The sequence below is a fragment of the Paramormyrops kingsleyae genome, chromosome 2 (assembly GCF_048594095.1).
Source record: "Paramormyrops kingsleyae isolate MSU_618 chromosome 2, PKINGS_0.4, whole genome shotgun sequence".
In the NCBI taxonomy this organism is placed as follows: Eukaryota; Metazoa; Chordata; class Actinopteri; order Osteoglossiformes; family Mormyridae; genus Paramormyrops; species Paramormyrops kingsleyae.
The window spans coordinates 30838987-30865544 of NC_132798.1; the positions used below are offsets into that span (position 1 = coordinate 30838987).

A 26558-nucleotide genomic window follows, 5' to 3' on the forward strand; every position below is an offset into this window, starting at 1 on the left:
GTGCTTCATATGGCAGCCCATCACTGCACAGCGGCCAGCAGGATCCCCAGACAGGCAGTGCTTCATATGACAGCCCACCACTGCACAGCGGCCAGCAAGATCCTTTGCCAGCCCAGCCACGTTCGGTTTGAACAGACACCAGTGGTGACACCCCGGGCCGCGGCTGCCAGCCAACTGGAACTTCATGGATGAGATTAAAGACCTTAAATTGAAACCGCACCAGAGGTTCAGTAAGGCTGCCCGCTAGCACTGTCAGTTCAAGATGCACCCCCACCTCAGTGTGGAGATCAATCAGCCAAGTGGATCCCTTGGTATCCGCAAGTTTACCATAGAGCCTACAAATCCTGAAGTTGCCCAGTCCTGAAATAAAGGGAATAGGCTCATCTCCTGGTTATAGCTTAGTGTATTATGTTGACTACACAGTTGTCAAGACATCACACCTTAGAACTAGAAAGTTTGGTGAAGGCTACATTTACAGAGGAGGAAGGAAAGGGGCGAGTCTACATGCATTAACCTTAACGTAGTCAACAAAGGCCCTCTTTCACCTAGAAAGATGGTAAGATAGGAGCCATAGAGAATAGCAGGCACACAGGGGTCAGCAAGCAAAAGGTGACGAGCAGTGAGAGTCATAAGAACACGGGTCTAACGCTTCCTGAGAGAATCAGGGTTCTGCACGGTACCGTGACCATTTACACAGACATGGACGGCGCAAACCCAGCCACTGCTGGACTTGGGCAACTGCCACTTGGACATGAAGATCACATTAAAAAGATTCCCTGCCAGAGTCATGTGATCAAAGTACACAAATGAAAAGCAAGTGATCTCAGTGCATACAGAACTAAAGTTTATGGCATTACTGAAGGGATTATTTTGATAAGAGGTCAGCAGAGACCTGCCTAATGAACAGCAGCCAGCTAGTGTCAGCTATAAGGATCCAGACACCAAACACCACTGCAACTGGAAGGGAGGAGAATCAAACAGAACTTAGTGAGCAAATTTTATTTTATTTTAATTTTTTACTGCATTTGTGTCCTTTACTCAAATGCACAATTTGTCTACCACCCCCCCAAAACAAAAAGAAAATAAGCCGTTTGTGTGATTCAAAGCAGCTTCCAGTGACCAGGTAGACCCAGGTGATGTGACGCCACCGCCACCAGAACGCTGACCAGAACCCAAACACAGAATGAAAGGCCTAAAAAGAATTTCTGAAGCCACATCCCCCCATTCCCTCAGTCTCGGGCTTGTCCTGGGGAGGGAAAGGCAGCCCACACAGATTTCCAGAATGACCATGGCAGGAGATGGACTGAAGCACATCAAGTGGGAGAAGCTGGGGGCATCGAAAGGAAGGGCGGCAGGACCCAAAACAAACGTCTCAAAAAAATATAATCTTTAGGGTTCTCTTCTGCAGCTCCACCCTTCAGTGCAGCATGTGACCCCCCAGGAAAGAGAAATAACATTACACTGGACCGACCCGCCTGCAGCGGCTTGTATCCCTAACCCAGCAGCACGGGTTCCCCTCTTGAAGAGTTTATGTACAGGAAGGGGAGCAGATTCCCAAAGTCCGCACAATGAGCCCATCCATCAGGTCATACTTACTGCAAAACCAAATAGAAAACCGAAATCTCACTCCATACAAAAACGGCAGCTGGGTGACCCCCACCCCAAGCCCCCTTTCTGCATACCCCTGGCAAGGGCCAGATTTAACAAGGCAACATGGGGAGTGTGCCACGCTGTACATCCGTCTCTCAGGAAATAAAATTCACATTGTTGTATGCTACAAAAAAAAAAAAAACAAAAAACGAGAAGGCCCTGTGCCCAGAGGAGGGCTCTGCTCTGTCGTGTCCTGCTCTGTCGTCTCACTGGCTGAACTCCAGCTCATCCACACTGATGACTTTGGTGGGCATGGAGGGTAGCGGTTGCTGCAGAACGTCGCTTCCAAACCACTTGGCCAGGCCGAGCTGGGGGCTCCCAGCCCGCCGCTGCCCCGTCCGCTGCGGAACCTGGCTGGGGGGCATGCTGCCAGGAGGGGGCACCCCAGATACCGCTGTGTGGACCACTGGGGAGAGAGAGGACAGGCCGGTGGGGCAAATGCTCAGTGATTTGAATGTGCTGATGTTTGCCAGCTCTGAAGGCGGCTTGCTAAGCGAACCATGTCCACCATGTCGACCCAAAACCTGTGTGGGTGAGCCCAGTGACACGGGCCAGAACACAGCGCTCACCTGGTCTTGGCTGCTGCAGCACTGTCAGTGGCAGGGGGTTTCCGGGACGGGGGGGCACCAGGGGGTATCCTGAAGCTCCCAGGGCATAAAACGGCTGGCCCAGCAGAGCTGGAGGCAGGCCCTGGACTTGCGAGAGGTCCACACCCGGGGGGAACACTCCTGGTGGGGGGGGTGGGGGGGATTTTTTAGCCAGGAAGTGAAATTGTGTTGTAGACTTGTTTCAGCATGATGTGGGTCTTATTTACCTCCCAGGAGGGTATAACTGACCTGCTGGCAGCAGTGTGGGGGGCAGCTGCTGAGGCTGGAGGCCCTGGACCAGCATCCTCTGCACCACAGAGGGGTGCACCTGTGGAGGAGGCCGCCCCAGAGGAACGTGGGATAGCAGCGGCACCGGGTAAATGGGCCGGGGGAACGGCGACGTGTGGCCGGGGGAAAGAGTCGGGGTGTGGTGATCAGAAGCACTCTGTAGAGGGCGCTCTGAGTCCTTGGAGTGCCTGGGCTGGCCGGAGAGTGGAGTGGAGCAGGTGGAGCGAGGGAAGCCAGGCTTGGCGCCCCCTGCTGGTGAGCTGCGGCCTTCGACGCCCTCCAGGAAGGAACTAGGGGAGCTATTGCTGTCTATGGGATGAACAGGGGTATAAAACAGAGTCTGTAGAAAAAGGGCACCACTGGATAAAAGTTACTTAATAAACTTGCTCCTGCCAAGCAAGCCAATACTTAAGAGCTATTTCAGCGACATCCCAATCATAACCGAACATCCTTCTGGATCAGTTCCAGCTGAAGGACACTTCGGCGTTGGACAGCTTGCAGAAAGGCGGCGCAGCTCACCCTCCTGAGAGCGCGGCCCCAGGTCAGGACGACTCCCAGCCTCGTCGCGATTCTTCTCCTTGGTCTCGTACATCTTTCGGATGACTGACGTCGGCGTGAAAGACGGAGAGAGCTGTTCCGGAAAGAGCCACGCTTTACTCATCCCGACCACAGACAAGGATAACGGAGCCAAAAGGGACTCGGAGCGGCGTGGGCGGAACGGAGGCGGCCGCTCACCATGCTGGACACCACGTTACTGGGGGAGCCACCGGCGGCGAGTCCCCCGGGGCCAGGGGACCGGTTCATCCGGGGCTGCCTGCAGCGGCACACAGACATGAGGAGGACAGACTGCACAGAGCAAGCAGAATTTCAGGCGGGGCTCAGAGCCCAGCTCATACCTGGTGCGGTGAGCCTTGTCCTGGGGCAGCTTGCTCAAGCCAGGATGGAGAAGCTGGCGTGCGTGCAGGGCCAGATCCCGCTGGATAAGGGCGTCCAGGGTAGCAGGGTCCACCGTCAAGGGGAGCACTCTCATCTGCAAGCACACGGCAGCTCATGTTTTAAGACACCCAATCTGCTGAAAACATGAGCTAAAATCATCGCTACACTCACATTCCCTGATCGCCAACATGGCATTCAGGCGAAGCAGGTCATTGAAGCACCATATCCCACTGCATCCGTGGCCACAAACTTACATACATCGCTATCACTCCTCAGGAGCCAGGACCACCCACCTGCTGAGGGGTCAGCCCAGGACTCAGGGGTCGGGGGAGATCTGCAAATTGATCCGGCAGAAGGGGCTGCGGTCCAACTGCAAACCCTGGCACAGAGGAGATGCCACAGGTTGACGCCAAGGGCACTTTGGGGGGGGGGGGGGGATACGAGTAAAGCGGGCTAAACACAGGCATTTACCGGCCTGGGGGTGCACACGGCCTGGGTAGTACTCAGGCGAAGGAGCCCTCTGTGGGAACAGGGGCGGGGACGTCACACCCGGCCTAAGCAGGCCCGAGCCCGAATCAGGGCTGCCAAGCAGGCTGTTCAGCAGAGTTGGGGATCCGGCTCGGGGCGGACCGAGGAGCTCCTGTAAGAGAGTCACATGACGCCCTCAGGCCAGGTCAACCTCCCCAGCAATCCACCCCAGCAATCGGCTCAAGGTTTCTACTAGACCTGTAAGAGGCTCTTCGGCTGTGGGGGAGGCACCTGGGGTTCCGGCAGGGGCAGGTCTGCAGGCTGCTGCTGGGGTGGGGGCAGAGTGGGGGACACATTCAGTCTCAATTACACTAAGCAGTTAAGATGGCTTGAAATCTGCGGAACCACATCCCCGATGGTGTCATGCAAAGCCAAGTCTGCTCCAGCTTCCACGTCGGCCCCGAGGCACCGCGCTGATCTCGCACCACGCTTTGGACGCTCGTCAACTGCATACAAATTTATGCCCATTCCTTTGTCCAGACCACAAGGACGCAGCCCCTCAGCCAAATACCAAGAGCGCATGCCAGCCACATCCCCAAAGCCTCCAGACGGCACTGGCTGCAGCCGCCAGCCCACATACCTGTCACTTCCACATGCAAAGGGCAGCCAGTGGGGGGCGCCACTGGGCAGACTTACATGGACTTTGGGCTGAGTGGGCAGGGTGCCACCTGCCTTCATGCTGCTGACCAGCTTGTTGAAGGCAGACATGTCAGAATCGCGAGGTCGAGGCCTGTCCGCGGGCTGGCCCGTTAGAGCCTTCTCCAGGTGTTCTGCCATGAAGGGGGTCCCTCCACCATGCTGCTGCTCCTCCACCTTCAGGGCCTTCAGGCCCCCTTCTACCTCCTCCAGAGACAGGACCACGCCTGACTGCGCTGGGGGCACAAGGAGTCAGTTATAGGCCGACCTGAGGAGAGGCCCTCTAGAGCGGTCTCTCAATCCGGTCCTCGGGGAGCCACAGACGTTCCACGTTCCAGCTGTCGAGACACTGCTCTAGAAGCATCACACGTGGAGGACAGGCAGGCGTGCTGCATGGCTCGGAACTTACTGCTCTCACGCAGCTTCTCCTTGTTGACTGACAGGCTGGACAGCAGCGGCTTGAGGTCGATCTTGGCCTTGCTGAGCAATGCTAAGATGTCCACTTTATCCCGCCTCTCCTCGGACTGGATGGGGGTGAAGTAGGGTGCCATGCTGGAGGGAACACCATGCGGATCCAGGCCTAAGAGAGGGAGCAGTCAGCCTCACACCAGGCCTTGCACATTGGGGAAGGCCTCATTACCGGGGCAGACGTGGCACCTGCAAGCTTCTCCAGCTCCTCGTGGGGGGTGGAGCGCAGGCTGCTGGAGCGGCTGGCCGAGGGGCTGACCGTGTTGAACCAGCGGCTGAATCTGCTGGATGCCGCCGAGCCCTCCCCGAGCACGTCCTCGATCATCTGCAATAGGGAGACATCAGCGAGCGGGGAAACCGACACAGGAGCAGAGAAAGTGCTTGAGACAGATGGGACTTACGTGAGAGGAGCGCTCCCACACCAGCAAGCGTGTTGGGCAGGGGGGGTGGGGGGAGGGGAGAGCTGGAGGAAGCTCACCTAACACCTACCACGGCTACCTAACTGCTACAGTTCCTCATCCTTAATGAGGATTTTAGGCATTTAGTCAGTAGGTCATTAAGAACATCGAAAACCCCTCAGACTGCGACGGACACAAGCATTAAAACCTAATTAGATTCCCTTATTCCAGTTTGCCAAGTAAAACCTGCAGCCTTTAATATTTGAAAGTTCCATTATAACACAGCAAGTTCAAAGTACAGATGCACGAGTTCAGGACTTACTTTAGGTCAGTCTGCTGAGAAATGGCCTAAAAACTTTCAAATGGTGAGAGCTTCTCTATTGGCTTTAAGGAGGCTGAAACAGCCAAATTGCTGTATGATTTTACTAGAGGACGCATGTCAAAAGGATCTACCAAAGTATGGACACATGGCCACAAAAGGAGAGACCAGCAGCTCCGGGACAGCTACAGCAGACACCAGGAAAGCACACGTATGAACGAGGACACGGAACGTGAGCAGCAGACATGACGACACAAACAGAACCAGGGATGGGCATAAATTTGTATGGCAATGACCTTCAAACCACAACAGATTCTGCACATCACCAAAGCAAGCCATGAGGTCTGCCACCACCGTCCCCTCTTACCGAGGCCAGCCCAGGCATAGTCTTCTCTAGGTTGAAGAATTCATTGAAGTCAAATTCTCCCATGGTCTGTTCTTGCAGTGCTTTGCTCTGTGGGACCTCCTGGTCAGCAGCAGGCTCCGTAACCCTCTCAGGCTCTTCTACAAGTCCACCATTACACTCCAGTGCTGCAGCCATGGGTAAAAGTGGCACCAAATACACACACACAAACCAATAAACATTTGCCTCAGCAACAAGCACTGGGGCTAGCATCTGATCGGGTCTGACAGGCTTTGCAGGAGAACATTTATGCAGCTTTCAAACACACCAAAAGCAAGGCAGAGCAGGCTGTACATCTCAAAGCTGCCCCAAGACAACATTGTAGACTATTCTACTCAGGCACTAGAGACTTATCCATCTCTATATTTGCAGAAATATTCTATGAGTTTGAGGGTTTTTGGATCAACAAAGCTGTGAAGATCCTACAGGCCTTGAAGACTATTGATCAAGAAAAAGCACTCGATTACCCTATAGGGCATTAATCTGTAAGCGATATGATGCCCAACCAATAGGATTCTGACATTGCCCAATGGAAAGACACTGAACATCAGTTTGTACACAACGGAGTTCCATTGAAATACTGTGCACATTCCAATTTGCTTGAGAAATAGGAATACAGACAAGACCTTACCCTCCTTTACAGATTCTGATCGTTTGCGTGAACGCTTCGGCCGACGTTTGTCCTCCTCAAGCACCTTCTCGTCAAAGCCGATGAGCTCGATGGTCTCCGACTGACTCGTCGGACCCCCAGAAAACCACTCTGGCTCCTCCTCTGTGTAAGACTCGTTTCGTCTCCTCTCGCTGAAGACCCTCTTATCGCCAAAGTCCCTCTAGAGAGTGACAAAAAGGAAAAAGGAGGGGAAAAAAAGGGGGGGGGGGGGGCTTAGTTCCAAGTACAGTGGTGAGGTGAACGTGTGGAGTCATCTCTCAAATGAGTTTCCTCTTCAGCATGAGTAGACAAAAGCACCAGTATAACAGAACAGAGTCCTTGTCAAAAGGATCAAGCTGGAAGAGACAGGATGACTTTAGTATCCCAGAAGATTGTGGGAGGGTTTTCCTTATACAGCTAATTTTCACACCGACAACAAAGGCACCACTAACCCGGAACCTTTTGTCCTTGAAGTCACGGTCACGGTCCCGCTCACGGACGTCTTTGTCTCCGCGGGAGTCCCTCTCGAATCCACGCGTGGCCATGATGCGCCCACTGCCCACTCGCCGCGCTCCACCCAGTCGCAGACTCTCATTCTCCTTGTTCTCCAGAGGGCTGATAGCCCGGCGAATGGCTGGTACCGGCACCGCACTACCCTGACAGCCCCCCCCAAAGCTGCGCCGCTGGGGGCTCAGCACCACGTCCAGGTCATCTTCTTTGAGTCTTTCACGGGGATCTGGGGGTGAAGCAATATGGGATTATGGGATGGGTTGGGGGTATGTAGGTAGCTAGTAGTGAAAATCAGTCACTTCCAGAATCTTTACAGACTAAACATACAGAAGACCAAAAGCCATCCATAACCTGTGGACAGATCACATGGGAGCAAGACCCTGTGCAAATGTCCAACTTCCTGTAGCAATTATAAAGGCAGTTCCATTTCATAAAGCACGTTTTCATGAACATCAGCTGGATTAAAAGCAACTTCAGTTATATTCCCCAAAAAAAAAAAAAACACACACCACACAACCAGTGCCATAGATCAAATACTCAGCAAGATTCTCAGTGACAGTGGAAGAAATCATTCACAATGACAATGAACATCACAAAAGCCTGGTAAGAGTTCCCTCTAACCCTGAGGTTATGGAACACAGTTCAACTCTGCACCAATTAGGAAAGAGTAGTTGGGGGGAATTTTACATTATATAAATGAGATATATCCATATATCCTTGACACTTTGACATTACAAGAGAAGCTGGATCTGTCCACTAGGTGGTCACTGCAATTCTGGGTTCCTGTCAAGGTTGGCCAGCACCAAGCCAGTGGCCATGTCAAGCAACAGTGACAGACATTAAAGATGAGCCATGCAGAGCCAGGCACAGGTCACATTTCCACTAGCTGGCTCTGGAGACACGATGGAGGTCATCCAAATGATCAGCTGAAGAGGTGTGGAGCAGAAGAGTGGAATGCATGCTACACCAGTGATACTGGAGTACAGTTTTACAGTTAACACTCCATCTGCTGCATGACAAATCATTGAGGAGAAAAAAAGTACCACAACTGTTTTGCAGAAAAGCAAGATCCTCCTTTTATCCTGTGCTTACAGCAACTTGCCTGTTGCCTTCCCATTTGTCAGCATGCATAGCTGGCGTTTACTCTTGCGACAAACCTACTGATACTGCATTGGCTTTAATAAGAAAAGCCGCAAAACGATTATTCAAACCTAACTGTAAGGTTTCAAGAGTCAAAACAAGTTTCACCCAAAGAATCTAGGTGCACACTGGGAGGGAAGGAGATCTGGAATGTGCACATGCCCCACCCCTCCAAAAGCAAGGAGTCAGACTTCTGCCATGACCAGAAAGGCTGCACAGCCATGACAACAGTGACCTGGACTTTGAGACATGCAGATAAAGGTAAATGCCACTAAATACAGAATCTAACTGTATCCACAAAGGCAGGAGCTACAGAAAATTGGGCAGAATACCCCCCCCCCACCCCCCACAGCAATCATTACACAGAAACCCCATCATTTACCTGCAACCCTGCGCTTCGGGGGAATCCGGTCATCAGCATAGTCTCTCTTAAAGCTCTCCACGGGAGACACCCGGTCTGAGCTGGGGTACAGCGACGCGTGCCACTTCTCCGGGTCCCACACGCCGTCACTAGGGTGAAACAATGTTAGTGACTGCCCCAAGGACCAGGTGCTGATCTACCCAACTGCTCATTATGCATCCTATGATACATTGGGCTGTCAGGCAGGCTGGCCATTTCTGCAAGGGCACCAGATTGACGGCTGTGCGTTCTGCTGACCTGTTAGCCAAACTACTGCACAGTGCAGATCGGCACTAAAGCAACTGGTATCTAGAGATATCTGTCAGGGGAGGTCCTCAGTAGGCAGTAAAGCCAAAACAGTCCGAGGGCTTGAGTCACATAATGGAAGGCTAGCATCACCACATCACCCCCCCCCCCCCCCCCCCCCCAAGGCAGAAAACCACAAATAGGCAACAGGTGAACTATTGGATCTTGGAAAAGCATGTACATAGTCTAGGCAAGTACTCAAATACGATTTTCAATAAATAAAACCACCATTTTACCTGTCATACTTCTCGGAAAGGCATTCCGGCCTCTCATTGGAACATGGAAGCCCCCTTATTTCCAAAAGCCTCTCCTATAAAACAACATAACAGGATGTACGCTTAAACAGGCACTCACAGGGAACAAAACATCCAAAGCAGAGTGAGCCCAGGTCCTCACCTTGGTGTACCGGTAACAGGGTGCCATTCCTTCCCTCACCAGCTCTGTGGAGGCCTCACCATTCTCCTGCTCTTCTACACAGTCACCTTTCTCCATGGCTGTTGTAGAAGGCCAAACCAAATTGGTAGCTTCTGTGTGAATAATAGAATCTAAAATGAAGAGTACTTTTACATTTAAAAAAAAGACAGCACAAGATTTTCACATCACGCTGGGTTAGATACGCATTTGCAAGGTAGACAGAGCCTGAAAAGCGAGTGAGCAGAGAATTTAACACCAAAGAGAAGGAAGCGTGCTTAATTGGTGAACGCCACTTTCCGTGGCTAGTAGGTTAATTTAGCTTGTAAAGAGCGTCGTAGTTTGCTGTGCTGCACTACAAGGCTTCCCAACCAAAGCACCCTCGATCTCTGCCGCCGTCTGGCAGCAATGCTCGCAGCACACGTGCGAACATTAAGGTAATAAACAAGACTTCGATCAAACCGGTTCAAGCGCAGGTTTGAGATTACACTTCGGCCGTCAGCTGTTCCCTTCGGCACACGACTCGGGCGGGCACGGTACCGGACTGCCCTTACCGACTGGAGCCTAGTCTTCATTTAACATTTCATTTAATTTGATGGCCCAGTAAGGGAACTGAGTGCCCAACAGAAACACCACATACAGCCTGGACGACTGGAAGCTTACTTTTCCTGGCACCTATGGCCAGGCATACGGGCCCCTAGAATGGCTGGGCATCTCAACGGGTTTACGCAAACACGGCACTGGTGTCCGGGCTGATGGCTTCGCGGGCCAGCAACCGGCCCGGCCGGGGATGCCGGAAAAAGTCTTCCCCCGGGCTGTACGCTCCGCTGCCCTAGGAACCGAGGCCGTGGACCCATTAATGTGTAACAAAATAAAGAGCTAGCAAAGGAGCCGGCCCTCTCCGGACGGCCCCACACACCCCTGGCGCACGTAGCTAAATGAGCTCGTTAGATACCCGCAGCAACAACAACGCAGTATCTATGCGGCTTTCCCGGCAGAACTCAGCGCGGGGCCGGGCCCCAGATGCTGTAAGCAGACTAAATTAACCTGACGCCAACCAAGTGTCCAAAGCTACCTCGGGTTTGTCGTTACGGTCTCAGGTTCGTCTTTCTCTTCCAGTCGTACAGCAGCAATTTTCTTCAGATATCTCACTGCTTCTGGGAGAAGGTCCCCGGCGCGATTATATACAGCCCAGTCGCGCCTTATCTAGCACCTCCGGGAAGTCGCATATAAAAAGCCGGCGGCTTCATCAAATTATTAATGTCGCAGAACGTTCACATATAAAATATTCGATTTAGATACAGATACTATTTTAAACACAACGACTGTGATTTTTAAGTCTCATACGAAGGACCATTGGGCAAAATTCATAGACACCTAAATATGGCGGCAAACTCTCACTGTCACTTCCGGTTCTCACTTTGTCCCAAATCGCCACCTATCGTCTACGTGCTGGGAGACAGATATTTTAAGGGTGTCCCATTTCTTTACACTTTACACAGAAGTGCTCTAGACTTGTTTGTTTATTTAGCAGAAAAGGCGGAAACGCTTTTTCGTGGGTGTTGTGCGCTACATACACACGCATATTTTTATTTAGACGTACACTATTTCCACAAAATTGCAAGTTATATCACACTTCATCACATGGTAGTTAAATGTCTGGCAAGTATTTTGGCGTCCATTGTAACAGTGTAATAATTTTACAAACATTTTATGTTTTATGTACGCCAGGGGCGTCGCTATAACTGTTTTCGAGGGTATTTAATATTCTCTTTAGCCTTCCGAATAAATGTACACTAATTAATGAACTAAATAATGAATTTTATATAGACTACTCAACTAAATCATTATAAAATGTACCAGGTGTTGCTGGTAAATGATAATTGTAATTTTATATTTGATTTTTACTGGGACTAGCGTAGTTGCTGCGCCAGTCGCAGTGTCACAAACGGCGACGTTCATCTTTGATATAGTGCACAACGACTTAAAGTATTTTTGTTTTTGTCACACTTCAGCGATTAAATTAGTTAATCTATTTTTTTTTAAATGCTTATATATATCGATAAACTGCATCGTTATATATAACGGATAGGGGGGCGGGTGACGGGTGACATCGATCTCTATCTATATTAAAAGTACAGCAATGAAACAAAATGCTACGTTACAAGCATAGGAAGAAAGCATACAAAACTGTATGGAGATAATGAGTACTTTGGATATAATTGTTTTAAGCAGTACTTTATATAAGAGATTATACAGAGATACTCCGATAGATCGGCAGCCGATTTAAATCGATCGATTTTCAGTCTTAAACGCTTTAATTTGACCTATCCCAAATACCGATTTTTAGGATGACGTACAATATACATGTGCGTTGATGACTTAAAATATGTGGATTAAGTTTAAAACACAGCAGCGGCATTATGTCATCTCAGATCTGGCAGTTTTAACAGATATCTATTAAAGATGAAAGATTTGCGATTTGCAACATATGTGCAAAAGAAGTTGCTCGCGGAAGATCATCTACTAAGGAATTCATCGCTACGAACCTTATTAGACATTTGCGTCTTCACCGAGATGAGTACGTACGAGTAATATGAAAATCCGAGTTTATCGATCTTTGTGCTTCACGTACACGTGTGGAGTGGAAGTGGTTGCTCAGTACAGCTGCACAAATCTTGAATAAGAAGAGGAATAGACTCTCCAAAATGCAGAGATGCTTATACTTATTTTTTAAAAAAGCAAGCCTCTTAATTTTGTTTTTATTTTTTATTACCATATTTAACATTAAAAGATCAGGGAAAAAATTAACAACAGAAGTATGCTGTTTTTATTGTGTGTTTATTTATATTACTTTATTTAGTATGGAAAGAGTTAAGCACTCCAAAACGAAGCGGCAGTTCTGACACAATGGAATCGGTTAAAAACTCTGATCGAAGCATCTCTATTTGTTTCCATTTCTATGATACGAATCTCTGTTAGATCTCAGCCCCTTGCGCACTTTTTTTTTTTAGCAATTTTTCAAAGTTATGCAGTGGGTGGCGTTTACCTCAGAGTTAAGATACACAGCATCAATATACATTGTCTGTATACAGCAATTAAATGTACATATACTGATGGGAACCATCTTAACGTTAATTTTGACAGATAAGTCTGAAAGACCTAAAATAAAAATAAAAAACTAAACCTCCCGGACAGCCGACGTAGCACACAAACTCGATTCAAGTTAGTTTGCAGGTGTCAAACGCCGCTGGGATCCACGGTAACGCAATTTCCGGCTGAGTTCATGCAGTCCGCACAGGGAGTTTTTCATACATGATGTTCTTGAAATGATAAACATGCGGTGTATATTTAGTCTCTTGTAAGAAATAATTTTAACACCCAGCTTCTTCGTTCCCCCTCGTTCATTTCGCTGTTAATGGCTTTTCAGTGTCACGGCAATCGGATGGGTTGTGCAGGCGGACGTTGCTGTGCAGTCGCCTGCGGAATCTGCGCAAACGTGCTTAGTGACGTCAATTCCGGTGGAGACCGCTCAGTTTACAAAGCGGGATAGATGTGTACTCAGACACAATGTACGCCTGACGGCGGACGGTATTAAATGCTTACGCCTGTTGGACTGGAGCGCTGTCCACGCTTCGCGATTCTGTACTGTTTTTAATAATGCAAAATTTAATAAGTATTGCACTGTACAAATCGAAAGACTGCATATGGCTTTGTGTAACTGTATTAATACGCATATTATAATATGATTCACATCCTTAATATAACCTTTTCATACTTAAACGTGAGATTTTGACAGGAGTAGCTGTAGGGGATAATTAAGTAACATAGCTTCAGAGGTGCCGGTAAGGGACATAAATCCAACTCGTATGTTTTCTTGTTCACTTAATGTGCAAAACAAAACGATCAAAAAAGATGTATAATTCAATAATAAACGACCAACCTCCACCACCTAAAGACTGACAGTTTTCAGAGAAAGTAAGACCTGCAAGTACAGCGACGCATTGGTCGTAGACAATAAGGGACGCTGTTGAAATAAAAGATTACGAGGGCTTTGGTGGTACTAGCTAGAAGATGTCTGGGACAACCTGCGGGGGAGGTCATCACCATTTTTCTTATATGCATCCATTTTGTCAGGGACATTTTTTGAGGATACAATTTCTATACGCAAACAATCTATTTCAAGATGTATTTCATTTGTTGCATTTTTAACGCCTATAAATTCAGATGCAATGTTTATAAAACCTGTATTTTCACTGGGCGAGTCGTTCTGTGCGAGCGCAGCGACGTGTGTATGTGTCGATGGGGGAGGGGAGCCGCTCAGGGGAGGGGGCACAGAAAAAAAGGCTGGGATGTGAATTCTCATATGAGACGAGGGGAAACAGGAAGATCTCGGCTCGGCGGAGCGACGCGCAGCCGACTGTCGGCTTTTCAGCTGGCGCCCTCAGCTCCACTCGCCGACTCTGGCATGCGGTGAAAATGCATTGCCGTCGTCCCTCAGAGGAAAAATACAAGAAGCAGCGACACCCCCTCCCTTTAAACAAAGGTCAAAGTTCACAGGAAGCTGGGGGGCTGCCATTTTTCCCGTGCAAACATTTTAGATGCAAAAGAGCTGAAGAGTGGTGGTCGCCGTGCGTGTTTACTGTGTAGATTTTTAAAGTTTTCTCCCCCACCCCCCTCCCGCTCGCAGACGCGCCCGTCCGTGGATGAAGACGACATGGAGAGGGTAGCGGAGCAGCCGTGGAATTCGTCCTACACCTACCAGGTGAGCAAGCACAGCGCCGAGATGCTGCACAACCTCAACGCGCAGAGAAAAGATGGAGGCCGCTTCTGCGACGTGGTGCTGCGCGTCGGCGAGGAGAGCTTCCCGGCGCACAGGGCGGTGCTGGCGGCCTGCAGCGAGTACTTCGAGTCTGTATTCAGCTGCCAGGCGGAGGACGGCGAGACCAAGGAGCTGGAGATGCACACCATCAGCCCCAAAGTTTTTAAGGACATCCTGGACTTCGCGTACACCTCCAGGATCGTGGTGCGCCTGGAGTGTTTCCCCGAGCTGATGACTGCCGCCAAGTTCCTGCTGATGCGCTCGGTCATCGAGATTTGCCAGGAGGTGATCAAGCAGTCCAACGTGCAGATCCTGGTCCCGCCTACGCGGGGGGACCTCAGCCTGTTCCGCACGGCGCCGGCCGCCGATCTGGGTTACCCCGTCCCCCTGGACATGTCCAACGGCGCGGCACTGCTGGCCAACGGCTCCGCCTTCGGGAGCAACGGGCAGACCCACGACGTGGATGGCGCCCATGCTCCCGGGTCGGTGCTGTCTGGCGGCGGCTCCCAATCTGCCCTGTCGGCGCTACACGCCGTCGACAGGCCGCCGGGGACGCAGGCGGAGCTAGCCGGGAACCCGTTTCAGGGTACCGTTAAGCGAGGCAGAGGACGGCCGAAGAAGGTGCCGACCATGGAGCCGGTGCTGTTCAACCACACCGCGCACAAGGAACACGGCGTTTACCCCTGCGGCGTGTGCGGGAAGGTGTTCACCGAGGCCGTGCGCTTGCGGAACCACGAAGCGCAGCACGCTGCGTCCAGCGCCGCCGGGAACGCGGCGTCGGCGGCCGTGGGCGTGGGCGGCCCCGGGCTGCTGGCCCACCCCCAGCCCGGGCTGCTGGAGAACGGCGTGGTGCTGCACGTCGCCGCCGACGGCGGCCGCAAGCGGGAGCGGACGAGGCGCCACGTCGGCTGCGACATATGCGGGAAGGTGTTTCGGGACGTATATCACCTGAACCGCCACAAGCTGTCACACTCCGGCGAGAAGCCGTACGCCTGTCCGGTGTGCGGGCTGCGCTTCAAGCGCAAGGACAGGATGTCCTACCATGTGCGCTCCCACGACGGCTCGGTGGGAAAGCCGTACGTCTGCCACAGCTGCGGGAAGGGCTTTTCCAGGTAAGTGCCGGCGGCCGGGCTCAGCTTTGTGCGCTTTTACACGCACTGTGATCCGTGAAGTCTTGTCGGTTCCCCTGCTGTGCGTTTGACCAAGAAATATGCATGCGTTTGAATGGAGGATTATCAGGTTCATGCCGAAATGCACACGGCGTGACGCAGCCACGGGGCCACGTGTGGGGCTGTCAGAGTCAGCAGTTCCTGCCGTCTTGGTGGCATCGCAATTGGGGCCCACTGATGCGAGCCTTGTCGCCAGGGATGTGCTGGCTGCTTCCAGTGTGTGTGTGTGTGTGTGTGTGTGTGTCTCAGTGGGATAGCAATATGTTGACTTGCTGTGGGCAATTTACACCAGGGATGGAGGTGACGCTGTACTGACAGAATGCTGTCCTCTGTGTTTTTCGGGCGAGATGTAAACAGGGAGAGTGAATTCTGTCACCTTTAATGTGTCAGAGGGTCTAAAAGTCCCTTCAGCTCCATTCAATATATGAACAACTCTGTCTTTTACGAGCAAGCGGTGACTTCGGCAAGCTGTGTCCTCCATCCAGGCGCAAAGTGGCCCTTTACTGCCTCCAGGTCCGATCTCTTTAAGTGTTGCTGGCTGAATGGATCTCACCGCTTTCCTTCGTTATGGAAGTTGGGCAGTAATGAGTAGCCTTCGGGCTCTTTGTTATTACCATACTGTGCTGTTTGTTTTAGCATGTTGGTGCACATCAACTCTCCATGTCATTGTAGCCTTTGGCACTGCATATGAATGGATGGATTGATGGATTATATATTTTTCCTTATTAAATGAAGATGATCAGTATGGTACAGGAGAATCCGGCACGCTGTGCTTAGCAACAGAGTAAGAATGTCGTTTCACATCTGCTTAGAGTCCCCAAAGACACACCTGGAATCCCCCTGGTGGGTGGAGTTGGGAGTTGACAGCTGCATGCTCATTGGATGTGGTCTAGGAGCAGGTGGGAGATGTTCCACTGTGTCCCTGAAACACAAACCTGTGCAGTCTGTCACTGTAATCTGTAATCTGTTTGGTCCTTGCAGGTTTAACATTCGCCTTTTACACTCGGGTATGTATTGTCTACATTTGAAATTCCCGCAGCCCGTCTTCTAGCTAAACACTCCCGCGCACCGGCATGCTCACCTTTTCACTGTTCCGTTGCAGAGGCCTCTCCTGATTTTCCTCTGGAGGGCATGTTCTCTGTCATTTAAACGTATGGAGTGTACATTAAAAGAGTGACGTTATCTCCATGTGTGACTGCAGTCTCAGATTAGAGTAATGCTTTTATTTTCAACAGGTGCATTATGTTTGTATTTGTGTATTTACTCATTCCCTGTAATTTTGACTTTATTCATCTTAGGGTTTGCCTCTGTGCTCCTTCTGTGCCTCCTGAAGGCTGTACTAAAAATCCATCCATCCGTCCATCCAACTTCTGACAGCTTATTTTACAGCTTATCCCAGGTATCATCTGGCAGTGGTATGTCCTGAACAGGATGTCAGACCTTCACAGGGCTCATGTACACACTGTGGGATTTTAGAGGCAAGTTTAGAGTGTGGGAGGAAACCCAGGTGACATGGAGAGAATGTGCAAGTTCCACACTCAGAGGAGAGGCAGGGTTCTCCTACCAAACCCAGGAGGTGTGAGTTTCATGTCTCTCTACTGCTTCTTTGGATTAAGGTTCCCGTCTGTCCCACAACTGTCCCCATTCATCCATTTTACATGGTGGTGCTGTGCTTGTTGCTCTTTTTCGTCATGGGATGCTGGTCGCACTTACCTCAAGATCTCTGCTGCATAAGTTCTGCATTAACGCTTTTGGGGATCACATGTTTCTCTTGGTCTTAAGAAACACATCAGTCTGATTTCCAGAGTCTTATATCTGTCCCTTTTGTGTTCAGACCAGATCATCTGAACGGACACATAAAACAGGTCCACACGTCAGAGAGACCCCACAAGTGCCAGGTGAGTACATCAGGCGGTGGGGTCGCGACCTGTCCGGAGCCTCTGAAGGTAAATCTTTGGGTTTTAATCAAAGTGTTTTCAAAGCCATGCTGGGCTATTAGTGCGTCCCCATCAGAGCTGTCAGTGGTGTGTATTCAGGATTCTCCCTTGTTTCTGTGGCCGTCCCTATCGCTCCAGATATGCAACGCCTCCTTTGCCACGCGAGACCGGCTGCGGTCCCACCTGGCCTGTCACGAAGACAAGATCCCCTGTCAGGTGTGTGGGAAGTTCCTGCGGGCTGCTTACATGACGGACCACCTGAAAAAACACAGCGAGGGGCCTCACAACTACTGTGCCATATGCAACAAAGGTAATGGGCGTGGGGGCGGGGGGGCTTGGACCCGCAGCGGAAGTCAGCAGGGCTGTCGAACCTGCGACTTACGTGGGAGGGGTGCTCGAATATGTGACGAGTGTGGGGGGGTGCTTGAACCTGTGACACTTCGTTTTTTCCACGTCAGAATTTGCCGTTCTCATTTAATTTTTCCCTTTGTGTGCTCTGCGTGTTTCAGTAGCCGAAAGGTTCTACGTGTTCCTCAGCCAGCCAGGCTGTGCCAGTTAGGGTCTCCTCTGGTTGGTCCTGGTGGGCTCAGTGTGGTGTCAGCTGTGAAAGTACCTTAAAATATACAAACAGATCTTAACAAGCACAGGCTGTGGGGTTCTGGTCAGACCAGTGCTGGTGTGTGGGGTATGAGTGGGCTGGTGTTTTCAGAAGGGAACGGATTTGGATTCTGCGGATGGGTGCAGTCAGACCGGAATACTTGGAAGTCCTCGGAAGTTTGTGGATGCTTGCGCCGTCACCTGAGTGAGAGCCGGGAGACGCCCTGTCCAGCGCTGGATGTCCCTCTGTTTCGAAGTGTCACAGGTCGGACTGACAGACGAAGGGAATGAGGTTCAAGCTTATGGGAACAGCTTTGTGGGAGATCCCATACAGTGTCCAGATGGATGCGATCTTGGGTTGTTAAAGAGGAATATTTACGTTTTGTGAAACGGACACATGGTCTGGAACAGGGGATCTGGACCAAAAGGCAGTTTCATCCAGATATCAGGATCGGTCACGGACCCACCCGCTCGGCTAGTTTTATTGCTGGGGCTGCTCTTTGCACAGGAACTTTTAAGGCTGAAGACTCCCCATTCTGTAAATTCTATTGATGGGGACCCCACATACCTCCCGGTCAGGGGCCGTAGACCTTGGCTTTGTGTAGCTGATGGAATTTGGCCCCTGAGAACAATATCTGGGTGCCCTGGCCTGGAGTCACCCTGTCCTGTCTGCCCGGTCCACTCTGAGGCCTCTGCTCCTGCAGCTGAGGGCGTACGACTGTGTAAATGGAACAGCATCACCATCTCGCTCTGCGCTTTGGTCCAGGTGTCACATGGGGCTGGTGCTGCTCTTGTGCGATGGACTCCAGTGGAAATGCACAGGGGAGGGTTTTGGCCGCCTGATGTTCTTGGGGATCGAGGTTTCGTCTTGGGGACTTTGGCTGACCCGAGGTCAGGGTCTGTTAACTGGTCAGTTGTTGGTGAACCCAGGGCTGCCCATAAGGGGGGAGAAAGCGGAAGATTTTCAGAGGTCCACCCCCCCCCCCTATCCCATGCTTGGCAAATTTTGTCATCTGCTCCCTCTCCCACATCCCCCCTCAGGACCAAATTTATAGTACAGTCCCAAGCCACAACCCTCCCCCGCCCCAGCTGCAATTCAGATTTTGCTTAGGCCTCCAAAAAGGGTTGGGCTGGATCCCACAACCCTCCCCCCCCCCCCCGACTTATCCCTTGTTGCTGCAATCAAAAGAAGATGTTTGTTTAAAAATGGCTCTTTATTTAAAGCAGGGAGAAATGGCTGTTACCTGGTTAAAAGTGACACTGGGGACGGCAGTCGGCCTCAGATTCATCTTGGAAAACATGTAAAACTTGCTTGTGGCTTTCAGGAAGTGGTCGTGTGGTAAGCCAGAGGACGCGTGTGTGTGTGTGTGTGAGAGAGAGAAAGTGTGTGTGTGTGTGAGAGAGAGAGTGTGTGTCTGTCGTCGGCTCAGTTTTCCTGTCCTCATTTGCACTGGTTGTAAATCTGCTGTGGTTGTTTTCTCTCCCTGTCCTGGTCCCAGGTTTCTCCACCGCCTCCTACCTTAAGGTGCACGTAAAAACGCACCACGGCACTCCTCTGCTCCCTGCTGCCACTGCGCACCCCTTCCCCGAGCCCCGCGAGTCTCAGACGCACAATGGTGCCCCCTACCACTCGGGACGCCCGTGCGCAGTGGAAGGCAAGCAGCCGCGTGGCATCGCTGTCTCACTGTCACTCGCTCCGCTGATGCTCGTGGGGAGGGGGGAGGGGGGGCGAAGCGGGAAGCACACTTTGAACATGCTGACACGCAACCGCCTGCTATGGCCCCCCCCCCCCCAAATATTGAGGAGGGGGGGCTCAGAGGCCCCGGCATCCCGCTTCTGAAGTCTGTTTCCTATTTCTGACGGGATCAGTGGGCCTGATGCTGCATTGCGGTTGCCGTCCGTATGTTCAAAGCTCAGGGCAGGTAAATATGAGCCCAGAGTTTGGGCTGAATTAAAAGGTGTAAAAAAGCTGTCATGTAACATCAACGCAGGTTTGCTGTTTGAATGTAAGTGTTTTTGGGCCCTGGATTCTGTGCACACGGCCTCACACAATGCCTTAGTCTGCTCTAATTCCAAATCCGTGAACAGAACAGGAAAGTGATACTTGAATTTCAGTATTTTAAATGTGTAATATGAAGAACAGGAGAAATATGGAGATGAAATTGGTAGAATGTGGAGTGTATGATACACATGATGTCACATCCTGTTCTGAGTCTTCGGCCTGTGCACCATCATCGTGCTTGAGTGGGGGATTGAGTGGGGCTGTCACATTGACACAGCTATGCTGTAAAAGTGTGCCCTCTGCTGGCCATCTGCATGATTGTCTGCGCTTTCCATTTGGCCCTAGAGTTGTTGTTGTGCATGTATGGCCACTGCCCATGCCCCCCCCCCCCCAGCTGTAGCCATGGTGACCTGCTGGTACAGCTGTGTTTGTGCTCTTATACCTGGCATGGCCAATCCTGTCTGTTCCTTTTCCATCTTCAGTGCAGCAACCAGCCTCCTAGCTTGTTAGCATCATGCTAATATGCATGCTCATATTTTAAGATTTAAATATTAATTTTATCCATTGTCTCTTCTCTGTATTTAATGGATCTTTTTCAAAATATTATTGCCATTGAGACCAGCAGCCTCATAGTTGGGGGGCAGGGTGAGCAGGAATGCTGTGCAAATTCAGTGCTAAGGGAGTGTTAAATTGATCTCTGTAAGCAGTCTGAAACAGTTTGGAAGACATTCAAGCCATTGAAATTGCTTTTGTAATCTCATTTGGATCGCTTCTCTGACGCCCGCATTGCCCGTAGCACCACCAAAGCGGACAGTAGGGTTGTTCACAGACTGGGGCTTTCGCTGGCAGCCCCTGGTCAGAGAGCGGCCAAGGCCGGGTGAGCCGTGAAGCTAACGCGCTAATCCCGCATGGCTCGGGATCCGCAGGGCCGCCTGGAATGTGAACAATCCTGAGGCGGGTGACCTCTCGAGGGGCCGACGGGGGCAGTGCGGCCGAGAGGCCTCTCATCCGTCAGGGTCTGCTTGGCTGCGGGATGGAGATGTGGGGTTCTAGTGTGAGCGACAGAGTGCATTAAGAGGGAAATTGGCGGGGGGGGGGGGGGTCACTGCGTGAGAGCCGGGGGCTCTCCATCAGCGGGGGCCTGGCCCTGACCCGGCCTAGGGTCCCCCCCACGGGGTGGTCTGCTGGCTTGGCAAGTAATAAAGGGAAAAGCTTCCTTGTTCTCGGCTTCCTTAACATCCCACCGTGTGACTAAGCGGCACCATCGCCTCCCGCGCCCATCACAGCAGTGCAGCGCCGCATGTGCCTCGCCGTGCCGGCGGCCTCCTCTCGTGTGAAGTCACGCCGCTGACTTTGTGCTGTTCTTCTCCCCGGCCTTCTCTCTCCTCCCCCATATCCTCCTCGCCCCCCTCGGTCTCTGTAGACCTGTGTACCAGTCGGCGGCTGCTGGTCGCATTCCCCGAGGCGGAGGGCCGTTTCCGCGGGCTGGCCGGGCCCCCGGTGCTGCCCCCGCCCTGCCCCCCCAGTCTTAGCTTACAGCCCGAGCTCCTCCTGGGCAAGCCTGGGGGAGCTCCCTATTTCTGGGAGTGCCGTGCTGCTGGGGCGCCAGGCTTTCCCCCGCAAGGGCCGCCTGCAGGTCAGTACGACCGGGCCGGTTGGGCGGGGGTGGGCGAGGAGGGGGGGGTTCTGGGCCTTGAAGGAGAGTCTTACCAACAGAGGAGGCAGAACACTGTGATTCCAATGCGGGGGGGTTGCTCCTCACGTCACACAAACATCTCAGGCTTTGGTAGCTGCCGCATCACCAGCAGACGTCTGCTCTTCACGGTAGAAACACGACCCGCATCTCAGACAGTCTGCCCGCTTGGTTTGTGCGCTGGCTGGTTGCTCTCGCTGGAGTCCACGGTGCTGGAGAGCTTCTGGGGTTCTTTGGACTCGAGACCCCTGACAGTAGCGTGAAGGGGCCATTTTGCTAGTTCAGCATAAAAATAAGTATTGTTTGTGCAAAACATTTGATCCATATGTTGATGTATGTTGAGTAGTAGGTGGCTAACAGGGAAGCGTCAGTAGGAATAACGATGGGGGATTGGAGAGCGCAGACTAGCAGGCAAATTAGGGATATCAGTCATCACACCATTACATTTCGGTGCAGTCCTGAAGCACATGTAGTAACACTGGCAGGTAAGTTTGGCCCCTAACACTGGTCCTGTGTCAGCAGAGCCTTGGGCAAAGTCTCAGGTTTGCTGATTCTAACACGAGGGGGGCCTGGACCGCTTCCCGTTTCCGGCCCCCCCGCCACAGATAGAAGCCGAACACCTGTTTTCCGTTCTTTGCAGCGCGGAGCATGTCCCGTGTTTAATGTAGTGTGTTTGCATGCTGGGTGGATGTTCTTCCCGGTACACGCAGAGCCGCAGTCACGTGCTTATTAGTGTGTAACACATTGTGTGTCCCTCCTGTGAGGAGGAGCTGTTAGCCATTAGCCGGTGTTTCCTGTGGTTTTGCCGTCGCCGCAGATCTGTATGATTCCATAAGTCGCTCTCCATGCTCTCTGGATTTTCTCATATTTACATGTATATTTAGCAGATGATTTTACTCAAAACAACGTTTGTTTTTCCTTGAGCGTCAGACAGTCCCTGGAGCTGTTTAGGGGTTAACTGCTTTGTTTGGGGACCCGTGAAATAACTGCTGACCCTGGGATTTGAACTGGCGACCTTCTGATCACTGGCACGGCTTGCTACCCCGCTGAGCGCCACACTGTCAGGCTCACACTTGGGGCTGTGCGGTCGCCTCGTCTTACTGTTTCGTTAGAACCTACACCTGCCCCCTGGAATCAGCAGTGTCCCCAACTGTGGTTTCGTCCACTGCCCGGTCTGTGTAGCTCTTTCCATGGGATGGGTGTCGCGGGTTAGCTGAAGGCTTGGTGTGGCTGGGGAAGTTGGTGTGCCACGTTTACGCCATAACACCCGCTCTCTCCTCTCTCTCTCCTAGACGGGCAGGAAGATGTCAGCAAGTGTCCTCACCAGGACTCCGGGAGCTCTGATACCTCCTTTGGAGAGCTCTCCGACGTCGGGGAGCTTAAGTCTCAGCGTAAAGGGCCAGATGCTGGCCTGAGCGGGTTCCCCTGCCCCGGGGGGGGCGCCGGGTCCACGGGCGGGGGCGGCAAAGCCAAAGCGGACTCTGAAAAGAAGCACCCATGCAGCGACTGTGGCCAGGCCTTCCGCTCAAAGTCCTACCTCAACAAGCACCTGCAGCGGGTACACGGCGGAGCTCAGAAAGGGCTTCCGGGGGCGGGGGCCACCCTCGGAGATCTGCCCCCCTCACTGGGGTCTCCCTTTTCTCCTCAGCAGAACATGTCCCTTCTGGAGTCTTTTGGCTTTCAGATTGTACAATCGGCCTTCGCCTCCTCCCTGGCTGATACAGAAGCTGGTCATAGCAGCATGGGGATGGGGGGCAAATGAACTCGGGTCAGCCTGTGCCCCTCCACCACCGCATGGGTTGGTGTTGGGAGTTGCAAGGGGCAGGCGGTCCAGCAATTAGGCTGATTGAGGAGAGCCCAGCTCTCGACCACTTTTACCTGCCCAGAATCTTTATTTTGTTGGGTTTTATAAGTGTGTTGATCGCAAACTACCCACTTTTGGGCCAGTTTGTATGAGAGGTGTACATAAATATTCATATATTGGCTTTTATTAATTTTGAACAGATGGTATCATCTTTTTAACAAGCTCCCCCTTGATACCATGAAGATGTGATTTTTAGTGACATAACAGGTCCCCCCTTCCCGTCGGTCCGTCCGTCCTGAGCATACATGCAGTGTTCAGTCACACTTCCACACACAGTGTCCGTTTTGGTCCTGTGGATCCTCGTTCTGTCAGAGTGACAACATGGCAGGGAGCATCAGGCCTCAACCCCACACACAGCGAGCGTCGGTCAGCGGAAATGCTAATCCTAATTGTCATGTAAGTGTTTAGTGTCACACAGAACAGGGACTCGGCCGTGGGAGCTTGGGACGTCCCGTGTGGCTGCCGTGGCGGTGTGGTTTGAGGTGTCTGCTGCCATAGTCACTGCTGGATCGCGACCCCAACCCCAACCGGCGCCTGTTCTGAAAACACAAAGGAATCACTTCCAGATGCTCGATCGGTCTGCATGTTCTGCTGGGAGGGTCCATCAAGTCCATCAGTCCCCATCTCTATAGCACTTCTTGGTCTCCAAATCGAGTGACGTGACTGTGCCGATCAACCGTGCTGGTAAACTCTCAGCTCTGCACCTTATGGCAAAGGCCCGGTGTTACGATGACATCACACCGTGATGACAGACAGGAGGAGGAGGACAGACTGCAGCTGGAGGGGGGCATGTGGAGGCCATCTTGGGGGTTCAGGGTGTTTAATTCAAGCTGTTCTTATGAAGCTGGAGAGTGGAGGTTGGAGCCCAGAATGTCTATCAGCTCATTAACGTGATTTTGCACCTTGGATTTGTCATGGTTTGGTAACAGGCGTGTTATTGGACGCTGTAAATGTTTCCTCATCCCTCATGTCCTGTGTTTGAGAGAGGGAGTGAGGGAGAGCCACTAACGTATGCCTCCAGAATGTAACTAAGCCAGACTCTGTTAGTACTTTATTTGAAAAATAAGTTCATTCTATTAACGTGTACATTCCGTAATTTATAAGATTTTACTGTTCTGATTGTCATATGCATACACACGTGTCTGTGTATGTATATAAGATGCATATATGTCTGTGTATATTTATATGTTTGTGTGTGTGTGTGTGTGTGTGTGAGAGAGAGAGAGAGCGATGTGTATTCTGTAAATAAATGCCGCTATTGCTCTGTACCTACAGAGGAGAGTCGCAAGGAAATTGTGTAGAAGTGGCAGATGGGAAGATTAAATTTTTTTTTTATTTTATTTTTTTTTACTTTTGCGGGGGGGGGGGGGTTCTGTTTCCCACTGCCAGCCCTGCACTCTGCTCTGATGGGGTGGGATGGGTGTGAAACACTGGAGGGGAGGCAGGGTGGCTGTTTGCACTGTGGACGTGTGCTGAGGGAGGCTCTGTATGGAGGAAGTTGGATCCCCGGGCCTGGTCTTCAACCAGCCTCTGGAAGAGGCCCTGGGCCTGGTCTTCAACCAGCCTCTGGAAGAGGCCCTGGGCCTGGTCTTCAACCAGCCTCTGGAAGAGGCCCTGGGCCTGGTCTTCAACCAGCCTCTGGAAGAGGCCGTGGGCCTGGTCTTCAACCAGCCTCTGAAAGAGGCCGTAGGCCCGGCGGATTCTGTGTGTGAAGTTTGGGTGTGTGTCCTCCCTGACTGTACAAACTCTGATTTTATTATTGTTGTTATTTTTGGGACGTTGGGGTAAATACCACAACTGTCCCGCAAATTAAATTTATTCCTAATTTTGAGTTATAATGTTATATTTATGCTCCAGTGAGTAATATTATATTATTTAAGTGGTGGTGGTCGGTATGGGCATGGCCAGCGTTGTGGGAGACCGCCGTTTGAGCGTTTTGTTGTTGTTAGTGTTAGATGACCGGCTTTCATTACTCACTGACAGCATGCATTCTCTTGCTTTTTCATAACTCATATGTGTTTTGGTCTGTTGCAAAGTGCCTTCCAAATACTGATTACAAACCGTGGTTTTAAAGAGAATAAGCTGGGGAAAAATGTCTAGATCTAAATGTACAACAAACACCATTTACACACACGTACAGAACATACGTACACAGAACCGGGCGTATGTTTGGAAATGTTATATCTTATGGCTATTTTTTTCCCTCAAGGTTGTTGGTTATTAACGTTAAGTTACTATTTTTTTGATATTTCATTATAAGCATACTTTTTCTATAGATGTTGGTTTTTGTACACTGTTTTCTGAGTCTGTAGTCTCTGACTTTATGGCAGAGATTGGAACTAAATAAAGCTGTCCATGTAAAACTCTCTGGTGTCTGGTGGGCTGAGGAGTCTGGCTCATTCTGATGAAGGAAGCTAAAGAGGAGGAGTAGATTCAGCCGGAAGCTTCATTTCTCAGGGCGCTCCTTACAATCGCTGTGAAACCGAGGCTTCCCCCACATTAGTACCCCAGATTGTACCTTATCCCTGTAGTATTCCAGCTCCCTGTAACTACGAGTGAGTTGAGGATGGAAGCTATATTCGATCCAGTATGTAATTAAATTTTAATAACCCTTTCACATTTTGGGTTTAGTGGATTCACAGACATTCTACCTTTTTGTAGATCCAGTATAGCTGGCCACAGTGACTTTCGTGTCTATTGATTTGAAAATTGATGTGAATGGGGTTATATCATTCGTCGTGATGGTCTCAGTTTTCATTGCTATGCCGATAGTCACCTCCTTGCCACCTGCTTCACTACCTGCCTTTGCGAAGTCAAACACTGTATGACCTCTAACTTCTTTGTT

General features: G+C 51.2%; 2 protein-coding genes across 11 annotated transcripts; one reads left to right on the top strand and one right to left on the bottom strand.

Annotated features, from left to right (window-relative positions):
• Nucleotides 1–984: 984 nt before the first annotated feature.
• On the bottom strand, nucleotides 985–11034 carry eif4enif1 (eukaryotic translation initiation factor 4E nuclear import factor 1). Of its 4 annotated transcripts, none has more exons than XM_023820741.2 (19): nucleotides 10705–11034; nucleotides 9615–9745; nucleotides 9455–9528; nucleotides 8895–9022; nucleotides 7315–7598; nucleotides 6845–7043; nucleotides 6178–6341; nucleotides 5283–5418; nucleotides 5035–5205; nucleotides 4626–4861; nucleotides 4188–4253; nucleotides 3933–4101; nucleotides 3755–3840; nucleotides 3422–3555; nucleotides 3261–3339; nucleotides 3045–3156; nucleotides 2487–2834; nucleotides 2220–2378; nucleotides 985–2056 (listed from the first exon to the last, which is right to left on the bottom strand). In XM_023820741.2, the coding sequence occupies exons 2-19, from the start codon at nucleotides 9708–9710 to the stop codon at nucleotides 1857–1859; spliced, it is 2841 nt and encodes a 946-aa protein (XP_023676509.2). In that variant the 5' UTR covers nucleotides 9711–9745; nucleotides 10705–11034; the 3' UTR covers nucleotides 985–1856. The 4 variants fall into 4 exon arrangements, with proteins under 4 accessions (XP_023676509.2, XP_023676507.2, XP_023676511.2 ...); XM_023820739.2 differs by having other exon boundaries at nucleotides 4188–4256; XM_023820743.2 differs by lacking the exons at nucleotides 4626–4861; nucleotides 5035–5205; nucleotides 5283–5418.
• A 2126-nt stretch (nucleotides 11035–13160) lies between these two features.
• patz1 (POZ/BTB and AT hook containing zinc finger 1) lies at nucleotides 13161–26079 on the top strand. Of its 7 annotated transcripts, XM_023820703.2 has the most exons (7): nucleotides 13161–14175; nucleotides 14320–15563; nucleotides 17455–17566; nucleotides 17696–17867; nucleotides 19654–19809; nucleotides 21580–21792; nucleotides 23142–26079. In XM_023820703.2, the coding sequence occupies exons 2-7, from the start codon at nucleotides 14347–14349 to the stop codon at nucleotides 23609–23611; spliced, it is 2340 nt and encodes a 779-aa protein (XP_023676471.1). In that variant the 5' UTR covers nucleotides 13161–14175; nucleotides 14320–14346; the 3' UTR covers nucleotides 23612–26079. The 7 variants fall into 7 exon arrangements, with proteins under 7 accessions (XP_023676471.1, XP_023676472.1, XP_023676475.1 ...); XM_023820704.2 differs by lacking the exon at nucleotides 13161–14175 and having other exon boundaries at nucleotides 14182–15563; nucleotides 17455–17518; XM_023820707.2 differs by lacking the exons at nucleotides 13161–14175; nucleotides 21580–21792 and having other exon boundaries at nucleotides 14182–15563.
• The last annotated feature ends 479 nt before the right edge of the window (nucleotides 26080–26558 follow it).